This window comes from Culex pipiens, chromosome 3 (assembly GCF_016801865.2).
Source record: "Culex pipiens pallens isolate TS chromosome 3, TS_CPP_V2, whole genome shotgun sequence".
Classification (NCBI taxonomy): domain Eukaryota; kingdom Metazoa; phylum Arthropoda; class Insecta; order Diptera; family Culicidae; genus Culex; species Culex pipiens.
This window is the reverse complement of record NC_068939.1, coordinates 123,918,591-123,944,592: the sequence shown is the minus strand read 5'-3', so window position 1 is coordinate 123,944,592 and position 26,002 is coordinate 123,918,591. Positions and strand designations below refer to the sequence as shown.

The following is a 26,002-nucleotide window of genomic DNA, read 5'->3' as shown; positions in this document are numbered from 1 at the left end:
AATTGGATGTGTCAACAAGCTGCCAACCAAACTTCGTTCTTTCCAAAGGCCGCCAAAAAGTAGCGAAGATGATGATGATGATGGTTATCAACAACGTCGTTGTCGTTACAACATTTCTTCCCTCGTGGCGTAAAAATTGCACCCGCTTTCGGTGAAACGGTGCTCCAAGTTGTAAGGGTTTGCTGAAACGAGAGGTCATAAAAAGTTATTAGTTTATATTCTATCAATTTTGATTTAAAAAAATCTTTTGAAAATGATTTGAAAAGTGATTTTCCTATGCTTATTATGTTTTAAGGCTCTGGGCTCTGAGAGGCATCATCCCCGATCGGCCATTTGGCATTCAAAAATTGATTCAGAATTAGAGCGTTCAATTTCCCGGGGTTACTAATTTCCCGGGAAACGGGAAATTTTCAGCCAATTTCCCGGGAAATCCCGGGAATATTTAAATTTATTGAAAATTGTTATGATCTTGGTTTTAATTAATATTATGCAACAAAATTGTATAGGACATCACTATTAATGGTTTAAATGAGTGTGAAGATCAATTAACAGCTTGACTGCATGTAAAAAATCATTCGACTACAAGAAAATGTATTTTGGAATTTTTTGATGAGAAATATTTTTTTTTATCAAAAATGTGAGTAAAATTAATCCACGGTCATCATGTTTTTAGCGTCGGTTTTACTCGAAACAACCCAATGTTTTCAAATATTTTAAGCAAGCTTTGAATATATTTTTGCATTTTTTGAGAACAAACAATAGAAAGTAATTTTTCAATGATTTTTTTTATTGTTATGCAACATGATTTAAATTATACGATAAATTAACATCATTCCACAAAAAGTCTTCTATTTTTTTCACATTTACCCCTCCCAACACCTGTAGTTGCACCAGTGCTCCATAATTCTTTTACTTCAAATTGTAATTTCTTTAGTACTAGGTATTCAACCAATTGAATTAATTCTTTTTGCACAAATTCGATTTTCATCTCATTTGATCATGGTAAACAAAAACGTAAAAAATCTCAATTTTAATTTGGAGGTAAGGAGTTAACATTGTTTTGATGAAATAACATCAATCTATTAAAACATTACCTAATTGTAATAATTTAATACTCATTAAGCAAGATCTATTCCCAGTTGCTTCAAAAATTAATATAATCAGAAATAATTCTGATATAATAATTTCTGATAATCTGATTAATTATATATAAACCAAACAACACATTTAATTAAACAAAATCATGTCGAGTTTGTTCATTTATTATTTTTTAAGAGCATTAAAAAACAGTTCCAAAAATGTAAGAAAATGTATACTTCCGCTTGAATTTCGGGAATTCCCGGGAAATTTTCAAATTTCCCGGGATACGGGAAATTTTTTTTTCTGGAAATCCCGGGAATTCCCGGGAATTTTTTTCCCGGGACGAGAAATTGGACGCTCTATTCAGAATGTTTCAAACCAAAAATGGGTTTCTTTGTGTGGCTTGTAGAAACACTCTACATATAGTGATTATTTTTTCATTTAATTTTACTATTTCTGGACCCTCATTCTGAACCATCATTGACAGTCATTGTCCAAAAAATGAAAGACACCATTTACGAACTTAAACCTTCGCCGATTTGGACCAAACTTGAAGAAAAAACCGCTCTCTTTTTCACAATTCTCAAATTTTTCAATAAAAAATTATAGCTGTCAAATGGTAGCCCATAACGGACGTATGACAAAAAGTCAAAAGATATGCAGTCGAAAGGACAGAAGAGAATGCCAAAAGATCTAAAGACATAAGGTCGGAAGAACAATGCAACTCGTTGAAAATCTCTGATTTTTTCAGCACTCGTTGTCGTTTAAAAGTCCTCAAACTACTATTCTGTGATAAAGTTCTCTTACAAGCATATTTAAAGGGTTTACTGAAGCGAGGTACCGTAAAACAGCGTAACTTTGATAGGTTTGAGATTTTTCCGCTAAATGGAGATTATAGAATTTAAATACGTACGGAATGGTAAGGAATCATACTGACCTTGGTAGAGAAGTGTTCAAAGTACTACTAGAAGAAATTTTCATAAAATTTTGAAAAGTTTAAAAAGTTAATACACTATAACTAAGAATATGTTGATGAATAGCATTATTTTGTTATTCTCAAAGTGTCATGATTTTCTCAATGAACATGATTTCGAATCGGAAAACGGTATGCATTTTCGGATTCTTTGGGAAATTTTCTACTAGGAGAAGATAAAATAAGTTTGAAAGTAATAAATAATATGTGTTTTTGAAATATAATTTAAAAAATCTTCAAATTGATAAACATTTTCAATAGAACAAATTACATAAAAGATAAATTTATATGCATATTGTTAAAAAGCTTATAAGGCTGGTATAAATTTTATTTGAAGTTTTTGTCTTTCCCCCTTCAATGTTGGCCTGAAAAATCAGGGGGCAAAAAAAATATTTTTTCAAAAAACTTCAAAATTTCAATGGGAATTTAAGTGCAATCAGCTGAAATCAATTTAATATGCATTCCCCTGCGTTTTTAATAATTTTTATCAAGTTTGGGTTGATTTGAAAATCTTTGTTATTTTCGAAGTTTATTATCGCAAAAACTTTTTTTCCGCTAAAATTTTTGTTTTCGTCAAATCTTACATTTTTTGAAAACTAATGATTGCACAACAACTGTACTATAGTGTAAAATGCATTTTAAAACACTGTTTCCATGCAAATTTTGAAACTATGGCTTGTTATTTCAATTTTTATATTCTTTTTATTTTATTGCAATCCCCCCCCCCCCCTCGACCCCGGCCAGAGCCGAGGGACAAAAACTTTGAAAAATATTTGCATCGGCCTAAACTTAGTTAACTAAATATAGGGTAGGGTAGTCATCAATGAGACACTTTTGGTTTTCAACTTTCAACGATTTTAAAAAAAAATTCATCATCATTTTGTGATGAGCTTTTTGTTGCATTTTCTTTCTTTTAATGTGTTCCAACATTGACCAAAATATGAGGTCGATCCGACATCTACAGACGCACTTGGCTGGAACAATAAGACACTCAACGAAAATCAATACTTTTCAAGTAAAACATCATGTTTCTGTATTGTTCCATTGCAGGTGACTTGCCTTGAACATTTTAGAGCAATTTTGCCAACATGTAACTTTAATTTACAAAAGTTATACTAAAGAGCATTTAAATTTTGTAAAATCCATCTATTTATACCAAACAATTTTGTATTTTTTGGTTAAATGAAGTTAAAACTCTATAAATATGCCAAGAATCATTCCAATTCATGATTTAAAAGATTTCCATAGTTCGAAGTTTCTCATTGTTACTCATGGGCTGAAATGAGTGGTTCCCCACACCCCCACAGACAGCCCTGGATTCTGGGTATATTCTAAATTTTGGTCAAATGGAACGTCGAAAGAAATTTGAAGAAATATTAGTTTTGGTGTAAATGGCAGCCTACGAGCGAAAAAGTAATTTTTGTCCATAATTTACTTTTACACCCCAGAATCAAACATTTATGAATAAGTTTTCAAGGGAGCGTCCATAACCAAAGCCAATATTATGGCATACGTGTATCCAGTAAACACACCTTTTCCCCAAATATGAGCCTGATTGGTTGAAACTACGACTTGTGAGAGCCATTTTATCATTGTTCCCCGTGTCTCATTGATGACTACTCTACCCTAAACATTGATTTTTTTTTTACATAAAAACTATATCAGCAACCTTATGGATGGCATATTTGACATAAACATAAAATTTTAACACTTAAAATCAGATTTTAACAAGAAAAATTATGACTATCAAAGTCACCCCGGGATTTAAAATAAGAATTTTCAACGCAATTAATTTTTAAAACACTATTGAAAAAACTTTTTTTCAAACATAGTGCATAGAACTTGTATGGATGTGTACATGTTTTAAAAATAATAGTCTTGAGAAAAACCTTACCAGTTGGAAAATATTCGCATATCGCCGCCATCGTGCTAACTTGTCGTACGTGCATTTTGGGCCAAATTGAGTTAAGAACGCCATTTTGTGCAGCTCACAATGCCTCACCTTTTGACCTTCACAGATCCCCAAAATTCGATTTCAATCCTGAGATATTCAACAAAAACCGAAAAAACTCCGTGCATTTTTGTCACTTTACATATGAAAGTAGTTTCAATCTTATCGTGCTATCTTGTCACTCCCTGAAAATTGATGTAAGTGCGACAAAAGGCCAAAGGGATTTCAGGCCAGGAAAGTCGGAATGCGTTTGTCGCACGTACAAGCTAGACTACCGTAAACATTTGTAATTATAACTCGGGACTCCAGCAACCAACTTCAACCAAACTTTGGGACAATGCACAGAATGGTCAGCCAAACAAAACGTGTTTGTTATTGTTTACATTGCGTGCTCTCGTTTTTGTATATTCAAGGTCAAACATTAAAACGCGTTTTTCTCGGAACGTCGAAATGGCGGGTGCGACAAGATAGCACGATGACGTCGATATGTGAGCTTGACATTTCTGTCAAGTAGGTTTCCCATACTGTTGGGCTCTAGGGGCAGGACAACTTGGTCGATAGACTAATAATAGCTTATAATAGTTCGTTGATTGATTTATATTTCGTCAATACTTTAACGCGACCTTACCTGAGTTTGTGGATCCTTGAACCTTTGTCAGATAGAAATGTCAAATTGAACATAAACACAAAAAATTCTGACGGTGAGGATTTTCATGGAAATTTCGAAGGGAAATTTAAAAGTGGCAGAAATTGGACATTTCTTCAGCGGGTACCATGCTCCGTCGGCCAAGAATGGTCAAGTTACTTCTGAAACACCAAAGAAGAAAAATGCAGTGGACCGGTTAACTGATTCCGCTACGTTGGAGGATTACCCGAAAAATCATGTCCACCTAATCTAGCTTCCTCCTCTTGCTCCTCCTGCTCCACTTGTTGCAAAAGTAAGAGGCCATGTTCCGGGATCAGAACCCGTCCTGTTGCTTCCTCCAAAAATGAACGCTCGATGAATACTATATTCGTTAAAACGGAGAAGGCTTCTCTTTTTCTACGGAACTTGGACAAATTTTTTGCACAGGCCGGATAACATAACACCTGATATTTAGAGCGCAAAGAAAAACAAAAATGCTAGAACCGGTAACTTTCCGGATTGGTCCAAAATCAATTAAATTGTGGAAGGGAAACAGCTTTCCTTCAAAATACAGTAACGGTTCCGCATTTTAGTATGACCCAAATCCGATCACCAAATGTGGCCAAATGAAACCAGTGTCGAAGGAGAAAAACAATCGGCAACGAGACCGATTGCCTCCTTCTTCAATGTGGACATCATCATGATCATGGCCGCTAGTGGAATAGTTGAAGGAAAACCCGGAAAATCCCGGACCGAACCGTAAATGTTGCCTCCTCCTTCTCCTTGAACTGCACTAGAGGACAACGATGGGTCAAAGTCAAAGCTTTCGCTTACTGTCCTGAATCCTCCTACCGTTTGAATTCCGTCAAACCCGGTCAACCTCGGTTGAAACGCCACATACTCCATTGCGACGGAATCTCCCTCTTCCTGTAATCGTATTTGGTCAATCTGAGACTGAACAAAGCATTTTTCTCTCTGGACAAGTTGCCTGTGGTAAACGCAAAAGTAAGGGACCATGTTCCGGTGACCAGGTCTTGTCCCGTTGCTTCCTCGATCATGTAATAAGCAAAAATAAACACTCAATGAATATCAATGGGAAAGTAGCGGCAGGAGGAAAACTATCGGCATCTAGACCGATTTCCTCCTTCTTTCACCACGCAAGAGGAAACAATTGGAAGGACATAATCATGGTCATGATCGTTGGCAGAGCAGTTTCATGCCTCTTCGTGCCACATTGTCGGAGAAAAAACGCGGAAATTCTTTCCAACCATTGATATAGAATCCTCCTCCTCATCCTCAGCGAGCCGCATCGTAGAAAACGATTGGTAAACGAATATTTTCTGCTTTCGCCTACGGCCCTGAAATCTCTTCTTGTTTGACCTCCGTCAGCCCGTCATTACGCCGGAGGTTAGGTCTTACTGTGCCCGGATTTGGCCAATATGGAACCGAACAGGACTTTTTTCTCCGAAAATTTCCAAACGGTATCTAAAGAAGATAGTAAAATTTTGTCGCGAACAATATTTTGTTGTTTTCGTCTGTATGTCAAACTGTCAACTGTCAAATCAAGGTGTGCAAATGTAGGTCATAACATTTTCGTTGATTTATTGGCCAATAAATCAACAACAACGTCAATATGTTAACGAATGGTAAATATTTTTACTCTGTACACTCCCTAGGTTGGGCTACAAATTTCAGGGTGTAAAATCACTTGAAATTGCATAAAATAATGCAATATTTATTTTACACCCAGGTCTTTTACACGCAGCTGGATTACTACTTTTTTAGCTGTGTATCAATGTCACTCCGGTTTACGGTTTCAAAAAGATTAAATATTTTACGAAATTATTTTGCATTTTACCAAAAAATTAAGATTTCTAATATTTTTTTTTTCTCATTTTTCACAAATGAAAATGTCACCTACTTAACCAGGGCGAATCCGTAGATGTAAACAAGCAGCCTATCCCTTTCTTACTCAACGTGAACTGTAAAAACATACAACGTAAACCGGTATCGGTTCCAACCGGAAACGGTGCACTGAGATGATGTCGATTGGAGGCCAATTGGAACTTTCCTCGTTTTTGTATTCTTTAAACTAAGGCCATTGCAAATTTCATTTTAAGTTTTTTCCCCAAAAAAATTTAGTTAAAATTTCCCCAAAAAATCAGGGGGCAAAAAAGATGGCAAACGATGTAGAAGCAAATTTTTACTCTAATTATTTGATATGAAATCAAATTTTAAATGTAAATATGAAAAAAATGTAAGTATGTTTTCATCTAATATCCATCTGAAAATGCAAAAAGTAATCGTTGCTGGAAGTATTTATTATCAAAGAATGAAATACCCGATTCGAGTGGTAGGGGATCTATACCCTTTCTCAGCATATTTCTATTATCGGCCTATCAGCACTTTGATCATGAATTACCTACCGCTCTTATCGAGTCTGTCCCATATGTAAAAACAGCAAGCCGAGAAAAAGGCATGTCAATGTTGTCCCGCCCATAAGGCTACGTGTTAGAATTTCACGAAAATTTCTACGAGTTTCTAGAGGATACATGATTTCGAACTAAACTGCATCATTACCTCAAAATTGACGAAATTACATATGGGACGGACTAGCTTCGAGCGGCAGGACAGCTTTCATAAAGTGTTTTTGACTGTTCCAAAGTAATAAATAGCTCAAATAAGCAGTGAGCAAGCAACTTTCCATTGTTGATACATCTGAAAATATTGATTTAATAGCGGATAACGGCAAAAGTGATGAGAATTGGTCGAACGGCTTAGAATGATTAAAATGGGTTTATTTCCCCTAGTTTGACATTTTGCTTCATAAGAAATTCATTGCTTACTACAATCGTCTCCGTGGCTTAATGGTTACGGGGATCAAATCCCAATCGGTACCTTTGAAATTTGGAATCAGGAATTTGGATATGAATAAAAACTAAAATGAGTCGGCCATCAGAAGGTTTACACTCTAGCAGTGAATCGATCCGTAGTGTTGAAACATGTTATCTCTTCTTCTCATATTATTAAATACGCGCTGATCCCTGATTTGCCTGAGGGGATTGGAAGTCTAAATATAGATCGAGGTTCCTTCAGATGCTTGCTTCTGTGTTTAGGCGGGGCCGAACAATGCCCAGCGACCTCGGAATTGGACCGCAAGGAGCTCTGTCATTCTGAAATGGGTTGTGGAAAGCAGCGCGAGGGCTGTCACCACCTAATACCCGGGACTGAGATAAGCTGTATCAGCATTCGGCATATACACAGTCTGATATAAATTATACTTTACCATAATTTCGCTACCGGTTAGCGGGTATTGGATTGGACCACACACACACACACACACACACACACACACACACACACATAAGAAATTCATTGTTTACTACCAATTGCGTCGGATACATCATTGCTCATTTCTTAAAGTTATCCCTCATTTTCCTACCATAAAAAAATCCATTTGCCTTCACTCGTAAGAACCGGAAGTCGACGCCGTACTCGACGCATCATCATCATCATCCTCCCCGTCCGGTAGCGGAGGTGGTGGCGGTGGAAGCGGATGTGCTCGTTTTGTCCGGGAAGCACTTGTCGTCTTGTTGCTGCCACTGCCGGTGGTCTTTCGCTTCTCGTGGATGATTTCAAACTCGCTGGTATCGTTTTCATCGTCTTCGTCACCCAAGTTGCCCTTTCCACGACCGACGTCTTCTTCATCCTTGAGGTTGATGTCTTCGTCTTCCTCCTCGCAGTGGTCGTCGTTCTTCCGTTTCCGGTTGCTGGCTCGCTGGTGAGTGTCGGCGTGTCGAGACTGCTTCCTGCAGGGAGAGAGGGTGTGAAATTAGCAACATCAAGAAAAGAAAAGAAAACCACGTTTTGCGTTAAATAAACCAAACCGAATCGATTGAGGGTGGTGGTCGAAATTGGGGGTTAGGACTCTTCAAGGAGAACCAATATTTGCTCAAATCTTGCCACAAGCACGAAACGAAACAGACAGAGCAGGTTTTTTGGGACAACTCAGGGGAAGTAATTTCGTGTCGAACAAAAAAGAAAAAGTAACGCAGAAAAAGTAACCGGAAATGAAAACGATGTGATGGCCGGGATTTGTGGGCTGAAATTGATGTCAACAAAGGCTTCGTTGTTTTTGTTTCGGGAAATTGTGTTAAATTGCGTGGTTGGAACGATGTTTATGAAGTTTTTTTGTTGCGAGAAAGAGCGTCTCAAATGGAATGATTTGATTAAAAACGTTGATTAGAATGTTCTGATGATTTTTATTTGTTTTTTCACTATTCAGAATGCAATGTTTCCCGCTTTAATAATATTTGCCGTTAAGATAAGCAAGTGTCTAACTTTAAAACAGCATCGAAAAGTTGAACTTTGCAGCTCTTAAACGGATAGTGAAAAGTACCTTTCTGTACTGTTATTTTTAACGTTAAAAATAACAGAACAGAATAGTAGTTTATGCAACAAGTTGCAAACAGAGGATTTTTTCATCACGAGTCGTACATTTATCCAACGAGGTTCACCGAGTTGGATAAATACGACGAGTGCTGAAAAAAACAAGTTTTGCAACGAGTTCCATACAACATTTTTTGCAATTCCGAAAAACACCCATTGAGTGAAATTTTAAGTCAAATTTTCATGTATTTTGTCAATAAATCGTTTAAATCAAAAAAATGTTAAAAAGTGTTACTTTTCGAAACAAGTGCTGAAAAGTTCAACTTTTCAGCATCCATTTTAGTGCTGAAAAGTAGAACTTTTCAGCATTTATTTTGAAAAGTGTTGCTATTCGATTTTGTTATTTTTGGTACAGAAAAGTAGGCTATTTCGTCGTTCAAGAATGACAGGAAAAGTAAGTAGTTTCACGACGGAATTGCAAGAAGGTACTTTTCAATATCCATTTAAGAGCTGCAAAGTTCAACTTTTCGATGCTGTTTTAAAGTTAGACACTTGCTTATCTTAACGGCAAATATGATTAAAGCGGGAAACATTGCATTCTGAATAGGCCGTTTCTTCATACGACAATGAAAATAAATGTAAGGGACCATCCATAAACCACGTGAACACTTTTTGGAAATCACCGACCCCCCCCCCTCTTGAATGTCCTGTTGAGTAAGTAGTTTCATAACCAAATTGCCACAAAAGAATATAAGATTTTTTATTGATGCCAAGTAAAATGTTTTGCCGCAATAAACAAAAAATTGCAAAAATAAACGTTGTGCTAATCATGGAACTCTATTTTATACACGGTTTTTGAAAGATCAATAGCAACTCCTATAATATTTGCAAAACCATGCTATTATTACATTGATTTTGAGTAAAGCAAATTTGAATTAACCCAAATAGTGTGTAAACCTACTTTTTTAGTAGAAATTCAAACAATTTCAAATGGGGTTCCGGATAGTGGTAAAGTTACGAAAGTGGTATGAAATTACTTTTATTAAGTCGATATCTGGATCCATCAAGTGACCTATCGGCAATGAATCTCAAAGTTTAAGATCAGGCCACATTATCTACAAAAATAGCCATTTGGGTGATCCTTCGTCACTTGTGCACAATCTTGTGAAGCGTTCTACTTTTTGAATCAATCATGTAACAAAATAGCACACAAATTAAATTTTTAAATAAAATAAAAGGTTTAAAGGGCTACATGTGTTAAGCTTCAAACTATTTTTCTATGAACGCCTTTCTGAAAAGGCTCTAAAATACTTGATTTGACAATAATATATTTTCAGTGATGGTCAAGCTTGATCACGACTTCTACAGATATCAACAAAAACAAAGTAAGATATTAAATATATGTAATGTACTTTTAGATTTTCTAATATTTTTTTTTTCAAAACTAAAATTTGATAAAAAAAAGGAAGTACTGCTCAATAAATTTTGAACAAGTTGTTCCATAGCTCCAAAGATGGAATTAGAAAATAAGAATTTAAAAAAATTGCTTTTTTGGGCAACTAAAAAAAATATGAGCTCAATTTTGTGATATTTTACAGAAATTTCATCAGCAAATTAAGCGACTCAATCAACCTGTTTTTACTGAGATTTTAGAAATTTATTTTGCAAAATTATCTTCTCAACCAAGTTTTTTTTTAAACGGTCTTATAAGCTATTGTTTTTCATATGTTTATACTGCCCCTGATCGCATAAATGTCCCATATGCATTTTCATCGATTTCGAGTTATTGATGCAGTTTTGTTCAAAATTGTGTGCTCTTTCAAAAGAGCCTATAACATCCAGTACTTTGTTCTAGAAATCAGGAGGAAATCCTGTTTTTTCGCGAAAACTTAACACGTAGCCTTATGTGTGGGACAAACTTCCCTTGCGTTTTTCTCAGCTTGCTGTTTTTGCATATGGGACAATTATGCGAACATGGGCAGTATAGGACCTTTAAAACAACTCTAGTTATATTCTAATCAAAAACTGCACTAAAGTAGAATCAGTTAAAAAAGAGAAATGTAATTTTGTTTGCTACACCCAAACGGCGGTCGCATGATTGTGATGCACGGCGGCATGAAAGAATATCAGAATCTGCATGAAAACTGTCCTCATGCATTTTTTGCGATACAGGGGTATGACATTTTTGCCCGTTACCGACAATTATCGACATTACCGACGGCTTTTTGGTTGTATTTCACAAAAAAAAAACCTTAACAGAACGAGAATCGAACCAACAACTTCTTGATTATTGATCCGACACGCTACCACCGCGCCATGGACACTTGATGAAATGTGAGTGAAAGAGCACCAACATATCCTTTTCTTTGGAGTGTTGCTCGGGGACGGGCCAGCATTATATGTGTTGGTGAGAACTGCAGATTGCTGACATGTTTACACGCGGGCAAAAATGATCTACGGGCTTGCTGCAAAAAATGTTATAAAATGTGACATTTTCTGCAGCAAATTCACTGTTGCAGATTTTGAGATATATTTTTCCTTTGGGTGTACCATGGTTTTTTGCAAAAGAGAAATATATTTTTTTCAAAAAACTTTAGGCAAAATTCCATTTATAACAGCTTCAATTACCGTCATCTGGGGTGACATTGGATCTGGGAGGTGAGATTGGGCCATACAAAAAATGCTTCATACTTCATATTGTATTATTCATGGTATGTTAAAACCAAAACTTGTTTTGCTGGAAATTTTCAATCAATTATTTGCATTTCGTAAAACTTTATTATAAACATAGTTTCAAAAACGAGTTCCAAAATGACTGCAAAAATTTTGTGGAGCACATGAATTTATTAATCAATGTTCAAACACACTGAGGAGCATTTGGCGATAAATTATTTCGAATTTCGCAACTTTTCGCGGTATTTCCCATATTTCACGGCCAATCGCAAATTTCACGGATTACGCGGCGTTCGTGAAATCGCGAAAAATCACTAGCCCTAAATATTATCAACAAAATCTTTGCATTGTATCAACTTTAGATTTCGCTTTTAATGAGGATATTTTATTGTTTCCAAACAGGATTTTGTTTAATCTACGTTCAGTTTTGTTGACTAAAATTTTACAAAAAGTGAGTTCTAATCAGATTGAGATTCAATTTTGATTAAAATGGGCTTGCAGATCTCGAATGTCATGTCAAAAATATGAAAATAAAAGAAACGATTTTTTTGTTCCTGACTCGATTATCCAAAGTACCGTAAAAAAAACTTCAGATAATCGAGCGTATAGACTGCCCCTATAGCCTAGGGGTGAGACGATATGTTGACTCAAATAAAATGCCATTGCATCCACTTTGTAAATGGCAGGCCTGATGCTCATCAAGAATATTTCCCAAAGGAACTGCGAAAAAATAATTTTACTTTGTATGGAGGCTGTGGGCCATAAGAATTGACAGAAGTTATTCAAAAAATCGATTGGAACCCCGTATAACTGTACAATAATCTTTGATCAATCTGTTAAATATTGATTATTTTAAATCTATTCTCCAAATGTTAATTGCTTATACAATCTATCTATATATATAAAAAATTTCGATGGTTTTGTTCGAACGAGAATCAGTTCAATACGGAGCGTCGGATCGAGGTGCGCTTTGTTGCGTTGGGTTCGTATAAGTCCAAGGAAGGTTCTTACGCCAAAATGTTACAACCAGAGCCGTACCTTGGGTCTACGGCGCCCTTGGCGAAGCATCAATTTGACGCCCCTCCCAAATCAACAAGCATTTTGATAAATTGATATTGATTTTTAACTATTGCTTCAATATGAGTTTTGATTTTATAATTGCAATTGGAGACCTTAATATGGTAAAATTCAGAAACACAGTTATTGTATGTTTTATTGTTCATATATTATGAGATAGGTTGAATTGAAAATTTATTACAGGAGTTAAGTTGGCTGAATATTTTCTCAGATTTCATAAAACCGATAATGATAGCAGTTTTTTGTTTTTTTTTTTTTTTTAAATTTATTTCTCAGATAAATGCACAGAATTAAATGCTCAATCATAATAAATTTTGCTTTAACTTGTTAGCAAATTTTATATTTTTAAGCCTGCATAATTTGATCTGATCTAGTCTTAATTTGATTGTATAAGCAAAGAACTTTCCCGGATTCAAAAAATAACTAGCTGATTTGGCTTTGGATTTCATTTCGATAATTACAACGAAAAATGAAAAAAAAATCCTTCTTCAAAATTAAAAAAATAATAATTCGATGACCGTGTGCTATCTTGTTCTATCTAGATGAAGCTCCCAGCTCCCAGCAAGCTTAGCTCAAAAGAGCACACCGGCATCGAAGTATAATTTTTCAACATGCAGCGGCAGAAAAAAATTTCGTCAAAATCAATTTAAGCCTTTGCAAATATTTTTTGAAGTTTATGTCCCTCGACTATGACCAAAAAAATTAAACAGTTAAAAAATTTAAATTACAGGCCACGGTTTCAACATTTCAATGAAAAAAGTGTTTTAAAATGCATTATAAACCCCCCAAGTAGCACATTTGTTCGCCAAGAGATTTCCGAACTGGTTGTTGAACTCATTTACTATGTTTTCCGAACGACCCCGAGAACTCTTGAACGCTGGAAAAAGCGCACGTTTTTCTTTTGTTGAACATCTCTTCATCCGTTAGAAAAGTCCGTGTTTCGAGCTAGTTTTGCAAGTGCAAGTCATACTTGCATAGAGAACGTTTTTTGAACATGTCATAAGAACTCATGACCATAAGGTACTGAACCGGGTAAGGTAAACGTCGTTAGAACCGTTTAACAACATCCTGCCCTTAAGATTAAGAAGTGAGTTAGGAAAACGATTTGAGAACTACATACACATTAACAACTTGTTTACGAGAAATCCCAGCTGAAACCAAAGGTAACATCTACTATGTTATCATGTTTAGCTAACTGAAATGAATCATCATGTCTGCAAATGTCATTTTGCTTTTCGAGTTCTACAAGCATGTTTAATTTAAGTCAGAATAAACTTCAAAATGAACTATTCTTAATCCGTTGCTAGATTTGGCATTTGTGTTACACAACCATGTTGAATAATGGTTTATTGATCAAATTATGAACAATAGACCAAATTTTCTGACACTTGTTCAATAATTAACATATAAAAACGCTAGTGAAGCAATTGATCAACAAAAACAATGAAAAGCGATGTTTTACTTGCTACTTGGGCCGTTCAGTTGTTTTGCAATCATAAGTTTCCAAAATTTCCAAGTATCGACGAATTTAATTTTTTTTTAGAAAAAAAAAGTTAAAAAAATATAAAGATAACTTTTTTTTATTAATTTTGAGTGATTTGCCCATAAGATTTTTGAGAATATATTTCATCATTTATTTTTTTGCCTTCCTCACTGAGGTAAGGCTATAATACTGCTCTAAAAATGAACTTTTTATTAAAAGCTCAAAGACCCACCTTCATATATACATATCGACTCAGAATCGAAAACTGAACAAATGTCTGTGTGTGTGTATGTGTGTGTGTGTATGTATGTATGTGACCAAAATTCTCACTGAGTTTTCTCAGCACTGACTGAACCGATTTTGACCAAACCAGTTGCATTCGACTTGGTTTAGGGTCCCATACATCGCTATTGAATTGTTTGAAGTTTCGATAGCTAGTTCAAAAGTTATGTATAAAAATTTGTTTTCACATATCCGGATCTCATTTATATGCATGTAAACGATGTCCGGATCCATCATCCGACACATCGTTGGTTAGGTATTTGAAAGACCTTTCCAACGAGTCCACAACATTGAAGATCTGGTAACCCTGTCTCAAGTTATGACCACTTAAGTAATATTTATGTAATTTTTTGAAGTCGGATCTCACTTAAATGTATGTAAACGATGTCAGGATCCAACATCCGACCAATCATTGGTTAGGTGATTGAAAGACCTTTCAAACGAGTACACAACATTGTAGATCTGGCAACCCTGTCTCGAGTTATGACCACTTAAGTGATATTTATGTAATTTTTTGAAGCCGGATCTCACTTAAATGTATGTAAACGATGTCCGGATCCATCATCCGACCCATCGTTAGTTAGGAAATTGAAAGACCTTTCAAACGAGTCCACAACATTGTAGATCTGGCAACCCTGTCTCGAGTTATGACCACTTAAGAGATATTTATGTAATTTTTTGAAGCCGGATCTCACTTAAATGTATGTAAACGATGTTCGGAACCATCATCCGACCCATCGTTAGTTAGGAAATTGAAAGACCTTTCAAATGAGTCCACAACATTGTAGATATGGCAACCCTTTCTCGAGTTATGACCACTTAAGAGATATTTATGTAACTTTTTGAAGCCGGATCTCACTGAAATGTATATAAACGATGTTCGAAACCATCGTTAGTTAGGAAATTGAAAGACCTTTCAAACGAGTACTTAACATTGTAGATCTGGCAACCCTGTCTCGAGTTATTACCACTTAAGTTATTTCTGTGTACTTATTTTTCTAGATTTAAAAAATAGCTGAAGTATGTACCACTCATATTACCCATTTTTGATAAAAGTGTGGAAGAAATCAACCACATAGGTGGATTGAGTTAGTTTTTAAATTATGTTTCGCATTGATTTTTATTTTCATATGTATTTATTTGTTTATTTTTAATTCGTAAAATAAAATATTATATTCTAGAAAAAAAAAATGTGCGCAAAACTATACAAATAATTTCAAACCTTGATAAAATATTTTTTTTGGTTTTAATATAAAAAAAGATTGTTTTTCATTATCAAAGCTTTTTAGACTATTCAAAAACTAAACAACACTGGTTAAGCTAAAACATAAAAAGTGATGTGCTCTGAAAAACATTTTTTTCTTGAACAAATAATGTTGGTCTTATTGGTGAAAATTTACAGCAGTTTTCCAATTTCAAAACCCTTGTATTTTGAAAAAGAGTATGCAAATTTCAATGCACGATGTTGATTAGAAAAGGGGAAATCGTGCTGAAATTATTACAAAGGGCATTTTTTTTAACTCGAGAATGTACAAATTCCAAAAGAAAGGTATATGTTTTAATGTTAAAATAATTCCCATTTCATAGAATATTGTGATTCACAGCCAAATTAACGTGATAATAACATATAGAGCGACATTTTTATAGTCTGGAAGGTATGACTTAAACTTCATTATACAACGGTCCAATCTTTAACGTGTATTTATTTTGAGAATTTCTTTTAAAACTCCTTTAACTTTCTGTCGCTCGAGCGCTTCGATGAAAAAAATAATTTAGCATTAAGTATGAATTTTCAAAAACACTTCAGTAGAAATATTCATACAATTGACTTTGGCGCCCCTAAATATTGTTTTTATATTATAATTCAGCGCCCTTTCTGTTTCAAATATCTAATGAAGATGTTATAGCTGACATAAAAATTATGTACAATCATCGACCAACTGCGCCAACCCCTAGGTACGGCGCTGGTTACAACCTTGGCCACTCTGGAACCGATTCCGGAAAATCTGCAGATTGTGTGGGAAAAGTTACGTAAAATCAAATTTCGATCACAGGAGGCTGAAGAAGCCAAAAAGTTAAAAACGTCAACAAACGAAAAAAAAAGGCAGAACGAAGTTTGTCGGGTAAAACTTGTTATTTATAAAAATTTAGATTGAACTATAAAAGATTTCAACAAACGTATCGCACTTTTTTTAACTAAAACTTATCTGATATCTAGGATGTTATCAATTGGTAACGCAAACAAATAAAAAAAAATCTATTTAAATTCAATTTGATTTTTTAGCAGGTTTTGAAAATTCTGCCTGTAAAACTAAGTAGTCATTAATTTCATATAAATCTTGCAATACTCCATTAAGGTCTAGAATTTTTCCCCATTCTTCCCTTCGGTGCCACCAGCTAATTAATTCATCTCTCCGTAATCCAACTCCCTGTCTCACCTTTCGCCGGATCTCCCGGCAGCCTCCTTATTACGGGTCCGCTTGTGCCTTCGATGGCTGTCCACGTCCACCTCGACTTCCGTATCCCTTGCAATGGTGGGCTTTTTCCTTGCAGCTCTTCTCTCGGCAGGTGCCAGGATTTCTTCCTCCTCGGAATGTCCTCCCCGTTGCCGAGTTCGTCGCTTTTGCTCGACCGTCGTTTGGCTGCTGGCCGTCGAATATCCGGTGTCTTTGCGGGCCTTCGAGGAGGTGGCACTGCTCGCGGGGAGAGGGGAAGGTCGTAAAAGACAAGGAAAATGGTACGGGAAAAGGCCATTACGAATTAATTGCACGGCTGGTAATGTGAAACTAAGTTACTTTGAACAACTGGGGTTTCTTTTCATTGCGAAATTGTTTATAATCTTATAAAAACATTTTTCAACATTTTGGCTTAAAATCTATAATAATAATTTTGAACAAATCCCCTTTTCTTAATTTAACGCTTTTCTAAGAATGTTTCCACCAACTTTAAGAAACCACTCCCCTACTCCCCCCAAAAATGAGGTCAATTGCCCCTGCGGGAGTGGATCCCTTACCTGGTGGTTTTACGATGTCTCGGCTTCCGCATCTCGTGAATCTCGTCAACGGTCACATCCGCCACTTTCCTAGGCCGGGAGAAAAACAAGAACAAAATGTGACCATATAAAACAGTAAGGTGAATCGTTATTATAATGACTGTACGAGTGCACTGAAGAGGCTGCTGCTGCTTTTTGTTGGGTTTCTTTGCGCGTAAAATATGAAAAGCAACAAGATTCTGGGAAATGAAAATGGTGCTCTTTAATTATTACTGAAGGAGCTTTCAAGGTTTCAGGAGCACATAATTAAAAACATTGATAGAACTGATGTTTGGTTGTGTTTTAAAACAGAGTAAAAAACAAGGAAAACAATGCAAAAGTGACTTAAAAAAAAGGGTCGAGTTTTACAGCTTTGGTATGTTCTACAAAGTTGACGAGCATTAAATTTCCAACGAGAATCTCACTTTTGGGAATTTTTCGACGAAAGAAGCGCACCGTGTAGACCAAACCGTAAGAAATTTGAGTTTTCAATACATTTTTTCGATTTTTCCCTTACAAACTTCACCTTTGAGTATCAATGGGTAAATGTTGACCGATTTTGCTTATATTTGGCCCAGAGTCCTAAAATAGCTAAAGGAACAATATTTAGCCTGTGGAGCGAGGTTTTGAGAAAAAGTACTATAATCTGGGCACCCTACTGTGCACTTAAATCCATGTATAATTTATATGTAAATTACGAAACACACTTTGTTGAATAACTTACACCCTTTTCAAATGTGTTCGGCTTATATATGCCCAAGATTAAATATCTACACAGTTTAATTGAAAAAGTACTTGCAATCTGTTTGGTCTGGCCCGAATAATACAGATAAAATTACAAAGAAATATGTACATTGAAATAAACCTTCACACTTTTTTTCTGTTGTGTAAAAATAAATGCAGAGGAATAAAAACTGTTTTAAATTTTTTATGCAGAATTTAGTTTTTTTGATTTTTTTGTACGCAATAACATCGGGCATAAATTAATGCTATATACAGTCGACTCTCTGGCTGTCGATCTTCCCGATTTCAATATTGCTCCTTCTACCGATGAAATTTTAAGTCCCTTCAAACTGCATACTACGATTCTCTTCATTCCTCGATATTTTCTCTTGCTTGAAGAATCTCTTCCTCGACGGTCCCTTGAATTCATTTTGCTCTAAAAATCTCTTCTGGTTGTCAATAATTTCACTTTCTCATGGCTTGCATATACATTTTTTTTGAGAAACCAAGCTTTGAAGGGTGTTTGACATTTGTTTGTTTTTGTTTAGTGACGTTGCCATCGTTCTCACCCATAGCTGGGAATCAGGAAAAAAATATTTTCAATCGAGTCTTCATTTTGCATCGTTCTGTAAACTGATGATTCTCTTCCTCGACGGTCCCTTGGATATTGACAAGCAGAGAGTCGACTGTAATACAATCATGTTTTATTATTTTGCTCTTTTTCGTAATTTCTAAATCCAGAAATTAGTTTTTTTTTCATATAAGGCCGCTGCAAATATTTTTCAAAGTTAATAAAAAGTTTTTTTTTGCGGCTACAAAAAAGGGTGATTTTTGCATAATCTCAAAGGCCGGGTCTTTTTGCCTAAGCGTGAGAGTCGCGCAGCATGCGTATCGCCCGGTTGCCACATTGCTTAAGCAGGGTCTGCGTCTCTTCTGGAAAAAAGTCTGTATTAATTATGTTGCTGAATATATCATTTTGTCTCGACAAAGATTTACACGAACTTTTAACTGAAATATCGACTCATTAGACATTGTTTACTAAGACTAGGGGGACAGCATGCAATTCAATCGTGCACCTAATGTTGGCATATCAGCACTTTTAAATTCAATTACAGCCCCCCCTCCTTTTCTCCTTTATTTTGGAGAGTTGGTAAAAAAAGAATGGGAAATTGCTGTTCTAATAAAAACAATAAGTATAAAAAAATAAAATGCAAAAAAAATTAAATAAAAAAAAACTCTTCAGTAATTTGTAAATACAACCAAACAGACAACATGAATGTGAGGAAGGCACCAACCACCTTATGGTGGATTAAGTAACGTTTTTTTTTTATAAAACTGGAAAATTTCAATGGAAATTGAAGTCTAGTCATCTCAAAACAATCGAAAATGCCTTTTTCTGCATTGATAATCAAATTAAGATTGTTTGGGCTCGTTTAAAAATATTTTGAACTTTTGTTAAGTTACAATGTTCAGCACCGCAAAAAGATTTTTTCTCACCAAAATAAAATTTTCATCAATATTTAGAATTTCTGGAAACTTATGATTGCAAAACAACTGGACAGGTGTACAATGCATTTCAAAACACTCTTTTTTTCATTCAAATGATGAAACCGTGGACTGTTATTTCAATTTTTTTACTTTTTTATTTTTTATATGCAATATGCAAATTTAGCATCGTTTGATACCCATATTGCATATTTTCGAAAAAATACGGTAATTTGTGATTTTTTTTTTATATTTCCCCAAAAAACTACATTATTGTGAAAAAGCAAACCAAATTTCGCTTCGTTGATACCCATATCGCATATTTTGAAAATTTGAGTATTTTCGAAAAAAAATACGGTAATTTGTGAAAATTTTAGTATTTTCAAAAAATATTTATAAAAAAAATCTAATAAGGTAAAAAAGAATGCAAAATTTAGCTTCGTTTGATACCCATATTGCAAATTATGAAAATTTGAGTGCTTCCGAAAAAATACGGCATTTTGTGAACAATTTTCATCATTGAAAATTTAACATGATATGGTTGAATTAGTCGATTTTAGAAATATTTTAAAAATGAGTTATCGTCCATTATCGGCGATAAGATTATCGCCGATGGAATTATCGTAATAATGATAACGATAAATTATCGTTATCATTATCGAGCCTCGATAATTTCATCGTTAACAACCTCGTTAACAACGTTGAAATATTTTTTTGTTTGTTTTTGGATAGCTATATAAAAAAAACCTTATTTTATACTGTTTTATCTGTTTTGTTTAAATATTTTTGTATTTTATAATTAAAAAAATACTGTAACTCAAATCCGTTGCGTTGCATCGTATCAACAAGTGGTTAAAGACAAACTTGTAGGAAATTGGACGGGCTTTCTGAAAAAAATACACGGAGAGGAAAATACACTCCACTTCTATGAGGTTTTTCAATTCTTAAGTTTAAAAGTTAAATTTAAAGGTGATGTCACGATTTTTTATCGTTCAAAATTTTTAGGATATAGCCTAAGATGTTACAAAAAGTCTCACGAAAAATGCAGGATCTGACCAGATGGTCAACCGGGACAGTCACCCCTCCTCATGGGCAAGATAAGTAGATTCGAATAAATCACTCTTTTCACCCGTCGAATTGAGCTTTAGAACAATAAAGTCTTTCCTAAGTAAATCGCGTTTAACTTACCGGATCACAAATTTTGACCCCCGACACACAGGATCACATCCGCTACGATGTGCGTTAACATCAATTTAGCATAAAAGTCTTCATAATGACCATTGTCCTCTGTGCAATCCTTGTGAAGATACAGCGGTTTTAAAAATAAAAATGTTGAAAAAATAGGTTTTTTGATGGTTTTTGGCAATTTCTATAAGACAGACTAGATTTTTCAGTCTCGAAAATATTTTTACCATAAGTTTGCATTTGACAGCGTTTCAGTTGGATGCACGGGCTTACAGATATATGCGTAATTACATTGCTCATAATTGAAAATAAAATATTTTTTCAATGTGGTAGAAACCTGGATAGTAAATAAGCTTACGTAAATATTTAAACGAGTAAAATCAAAAAGCTATCAAAGACAAACTTATGGGAAATTGGACGTGCTTTCCGGTAAAAATATTCACGAAACTGAAAAATCAAGTCTGTCATATAAAAATTGCCAAAAACCACTAAAAAACCTATTTTTTCAATATTTTTATTTTTAAAACCGCTGTATCTTCACAAGGATTGGACACAGGACAGTGGTCATTATAAAGACTTTTATGTAAAATTGTCTGGGGAATCGATTTCCACTGTCGGTTTTTGAAAATTTTGTTTGTTTTTGAAAGACAATAGTTTATTGGTCCTTTTCAAAAACAACTTTAGAGTCTAGAGAGACATACGATCCTGCATTTTTTGTGAGTCTTTTTGTTATTATTTTAGGCTGTTTCCTCAAAAATTTTGAACGAAAAAAAAAAACGTGACATCACCTTTGAATTTAACTTTTAAACATAAAAATTAGAAAATCTCATAGAAGTGGCGTGCATTTTTCTTTCCGTGTAATTTTTTCTGAAAGCCGGTTCAATTTCCTACAAGTTTGTCTTTGACCACTTGTTGATACGATTCAACGGCTTCGAGATACAGTATTTTTCAAATTACGAAATACAAAAATATTTAAATAACTCACGCCCTTCTCAAATGTCATTTCTGAGTACAATTGGGTACTAAAGCCCTATGTCAATTTTTATGTACAACTGTAAAAAACACGATTAAAAACCATTTCTAATCACTTTTTTCAATTTTAATGCAAAATTTTTTTTTGACAAGACAACATTTTTTCGATGGATCAACTATGGTCCCCTTGGAACGAGCTGTCAAGTAGGAGCTTTTCTGTCAAGAAGGACCGCGAGGTTAATTTTTCAAAATTCATTTAAAAATCCATTTTAAACTGTTTGTGGTCGTACAAAGGGTCATTGTACTCAGAAAAATAAACTTTATCGCTGTAAACAATAATATCATCAATCTAAGCTTCATTTTAGGACCCAATTTGCTCCATATACACAAAAATGGCTTATATAGGCCTAGGATAACATGTCTAAAATGTTTCATTGAAATCGGAGAAGTATCAGAAAAAACCCTGATTTGAACTGGAATTGCTCATTAAATAAAAAAGAAATCATTCATAGTTTAACCAATCAACCTACCAAACCTATCCTCCGAGGATTCATTATCGAAATCCATTTCACTCTTCCCCGGTCTGACTCAACCAACCCAACATCCGTGGCTTCATCACCCATGCTAGTCAGGTTTGTTCATAATAGTATTTACACTAAGCACTCATCATCAATTTGACATCAGGGGCAGTACAAACAAGTCAGTGAGCTGACCTGGTCAATAGCTGCGCACACATAATATCTTATCAATAATTAATCCCGAAATGACATTTAATTAGACCATGCTGCACTCAATAGTGGAATGGTTATTAGGATGGTTCAAATATTCAAAATTATAGTAAAGTAAATTTTAAAGACCTTTTTCTTCTAAAAGTATTAATGGCCCAACCCAACTTCACTTACCTGCGTCCGGCGGTGGCTTTCCGTGGGCGAGCTTTCCCGGAACGTCCACCCGACGACGGTGGGGCTTCCTTTCGGGCCGTCCCACGCTTGCTGGCGGCCGTCTTCCGGTTTTCCGAATGGACCACGTACAGCCGGTACAGCTGAAGTAGAATCACCAGCGTGTTTTTGCCTGAATCCGACCAAGAGAAGAGAGCGAAAAAAAACATGAAATTGATTTTAGTGCGTGGACGTGGTCCCGGACGGAAGCAAAAGCAAACGGAAAAAGGGCACCACGGCGATACACGATGGATGCAAATAGATTGACTTCCTTATTAAACATGATCCACCTTGCGTGGGATGAAGAACAAACGGACCGAGATGCGTGGGAGGTACGCGATTGGCCACGTTCGGGCGATAATTAACAGTTGGCGGAAATTGATTCAACTGGATTTATTTTAATGAATGGTTTAGGTTCTATAAAAGTGTCGATCTCAAAACTTTTATAATAAACAAGTAAAAACTCCTATTCAAGCCTCTTCATAATTTATCATGTGAAATTTTATACAACTTTGATTTTTAGAAGAAGATATTGAAACCCAGCTTTCGTTTTAAAAGAAAGATAGATCTTTTTTGACTCTAGAAAAATAGAAAAAATACTCACACGTAAAAAAGATGTTCATGTAGGTGATAATCTTATAGTGCACGATGATCAGCAGCCGGAACGCCAAGAACGGGGCATCCTGGAGCAAAATGTTCAACGCAATGCCCCACACGTCGATGTTACAGCAGCTAATGTTGCAGCAGTGCGTCGTAACGTCATCGCCACCACCCACACCTCCACCACGTGGCTTCCGGGCACGTGTCGCCGACAGGACAATGGTAAACTGGAGCAAACTCCAGGACCAAATGCTGAGCGTTAGCAGGACCAGCACGGGTTCGTTGGCGATTTTGCTATCTTTAAAGGAGTCGAAAAACTCGATAATGTCCGCCGCAGTTCCAATGTAAACCAACAGGAGTTGACTTAGCTGGTCTCGGGTGAGGTCACCCTTGGGTAGCATCCAGCGACCTATTATGAGCACCAGCATGAGGAACTGCTCAATCAGCGTTACCCACGTGTCCGCGTTCAGCTGAATCTCCGGCAGTTGAATCTTCACTCCGAGCATCTTGTTCAGGTCCTTCAAGTCCTTGCCAACCGTGGCCGCAAAGTTTATGGTTTCGTTCAGCATCTGGTCCTGGAAGAGGGACCGCTTCTCCAGCTTGTCCAACTCCAGCAGCCAGATCGCCGGAACTATCGTAGACAGGTAGATGAACACCGAGGGACAAAACCTGAAAATTCCAAATTCTTTCAGCAAACCGATTTGGTTATTACGTAACTCGCACTAACCAGCGCCATTCCTGGTTCTTTTTGATGGCCAACGTGAAGATTGCCTCGAAGAACAACACCCCTATCGGCACGCAAAGACACCAGTACAACGGATCACGGGTGTTCTGGGTGACCTGCCAGATCGCTATGAAGCCATGTGCACTAAACAGTATCCTAGTAATGATAGCTTTTATGGTGGCCAACAGTTTGGTCATTTTGCACTTTAAAACCAACTAAATCCGTCAACGGTCAAAGGGACACTAAAAATCCCTGGCAAGGATTTATTGGACTGAACACCGCGAATTCAAATCGCAAAAACGAACCATATCGAACAGTCATTGTGCAACAAAAGAACGGGTGTTTGATTGGTAGTAATCGTGACGGGCAGATTTTTGTTCCGGTCCTACCAGACCCATCCAGACTAGATATCAATGCAGAATCTGTGTAAGTACCCGCTTATGTTGGTAGACTGTTATGAATAAGCGTGAAATTTGGTGGGATATATTGTGAACAGTCATTAGCCGTTTAAAAGGTTGACACACTTTTCGAATCAATTCATGTTTGGATATTAACAAAGCATTGGATTCTTATCGATTAACCAATGACTTCAGTTTGATCAAACCCAAAGCCAAACCAAAAAAAAATAAAGGAAGAGGAACAAGAACAAGAACAAGAACAAGAACAAGAACAAGAACAAGAACAAGAACAAGAACAAGAACAAGAACAAGAACAAGAACAAGAACAAGAACAAGAACAAGAACAAGAACAAGAACAAGAACAAGAACAAGAACAAGAACAAGAACAAGAACAAGAACAAGAACAAGAACAAGAACAAGAACAAGAACAAGAACAAGAACAAGAACAAGAACAAGAACAAGAACAAGAACAAGAACAAGAACAAGAACAAGAACAAGAACAAGAACAAGAACAAGAACAAGAACAAGAACAAGAACAAGAACAAGAACAAGAACAAGAACAAGAACAAGAACAAGAACAAGAACAAGAACAAGAACAAGAACAAGAACAAGAACAAGAACAAGAACAAGAACAAGAACAAGAACAAGAACAAGAACAAGAACAAGAACAAGAACAAGAACAAGAACAAGAACAAGAACAAGAACAAGAACAAGAACAAGTACAAGAACAAGAACAAGAACAAGAACAAGAACAAGAACAAGAACAAGAACAAGAACAAGAACAAGAACAAGAACAAGAACAAGAACAAGAACAATAATAATGAAAATGAAAATAATGTTTTTACCTAAATTTTGAATATGTTGTGTACAAGGATCACATGTCTGCTCTGATTTTGCTGATATAACCGATTTTTTGCAGATTTGAGATTAGGGACCATCCATAAACCACGTGGACACTTTTTTGGTAATCTGTTACCCTCCCCCCCTCGTGGACAATTGTCCATACAAAAACCCCCCCCCCCCTAAAGTGTCCACGTGGTTTATGGATGGTCCCTTATTGGATTTTATGATTTAAAAAGATATTTCCTTAATCAAATATGAATCAGGAACGAGGATACAAAACATGACATAAAATCAAAAATGTACTACAAATTACTGTTGCAAGCTTCAATAGTCATATTCTCATGAGTATAAAATAAAGAAAAAAATATATAAAATGTTTTTCTGTTGAAAATGCATTTAAAAGTAGAAGTAATGTTGGCGTGTTTTAACTCTGAGTGTTGAAAACATCGTCACAAACTTTTGTTTTGGGTTAAACAAAAATTAAATAGTATTTAATAAAAAAAATCAAACAGAAACTTCCATTCCAAACTAGTTGAACAAAAGTCAAAGTATTTGTAAAATGTTTTAAAA

General features: G+C 35.5%; 1 protein-coding gene across 1 annotated transcript; it reads right to left on the bottom strand.

Moving 5' to 3' along the window:
• Positions 1-8,074: 8,074 nt before the first annotated feature.
• On the bottom strand, positions 8,075-24,650 carry LOC120412993 (uncharacterized). The gene is made up of 5 exons (XM_052710039.1): positions 23,472-24,650; positions 22,832-23,000; positions 17,547-17,615; positions 16,972-17,226; positions 8,075-8,438 (listed from the first exon to the last, which is right to left on the bottom strand). The coding sequence occupies exons 1-5, from the start codon at positions 24,034-24,036 to the stop codon at positions 8,093-8,095; spliced, it is 1,404 nt and encodes a 467-aa protein (XP_052565999.1). The 5' UTR covers positions 24,037-24,650; the 3' UTR covers positions 8,075-8,092.
• Positions 24,651-26,002: the final 1,352 nt, after the last annotated feature.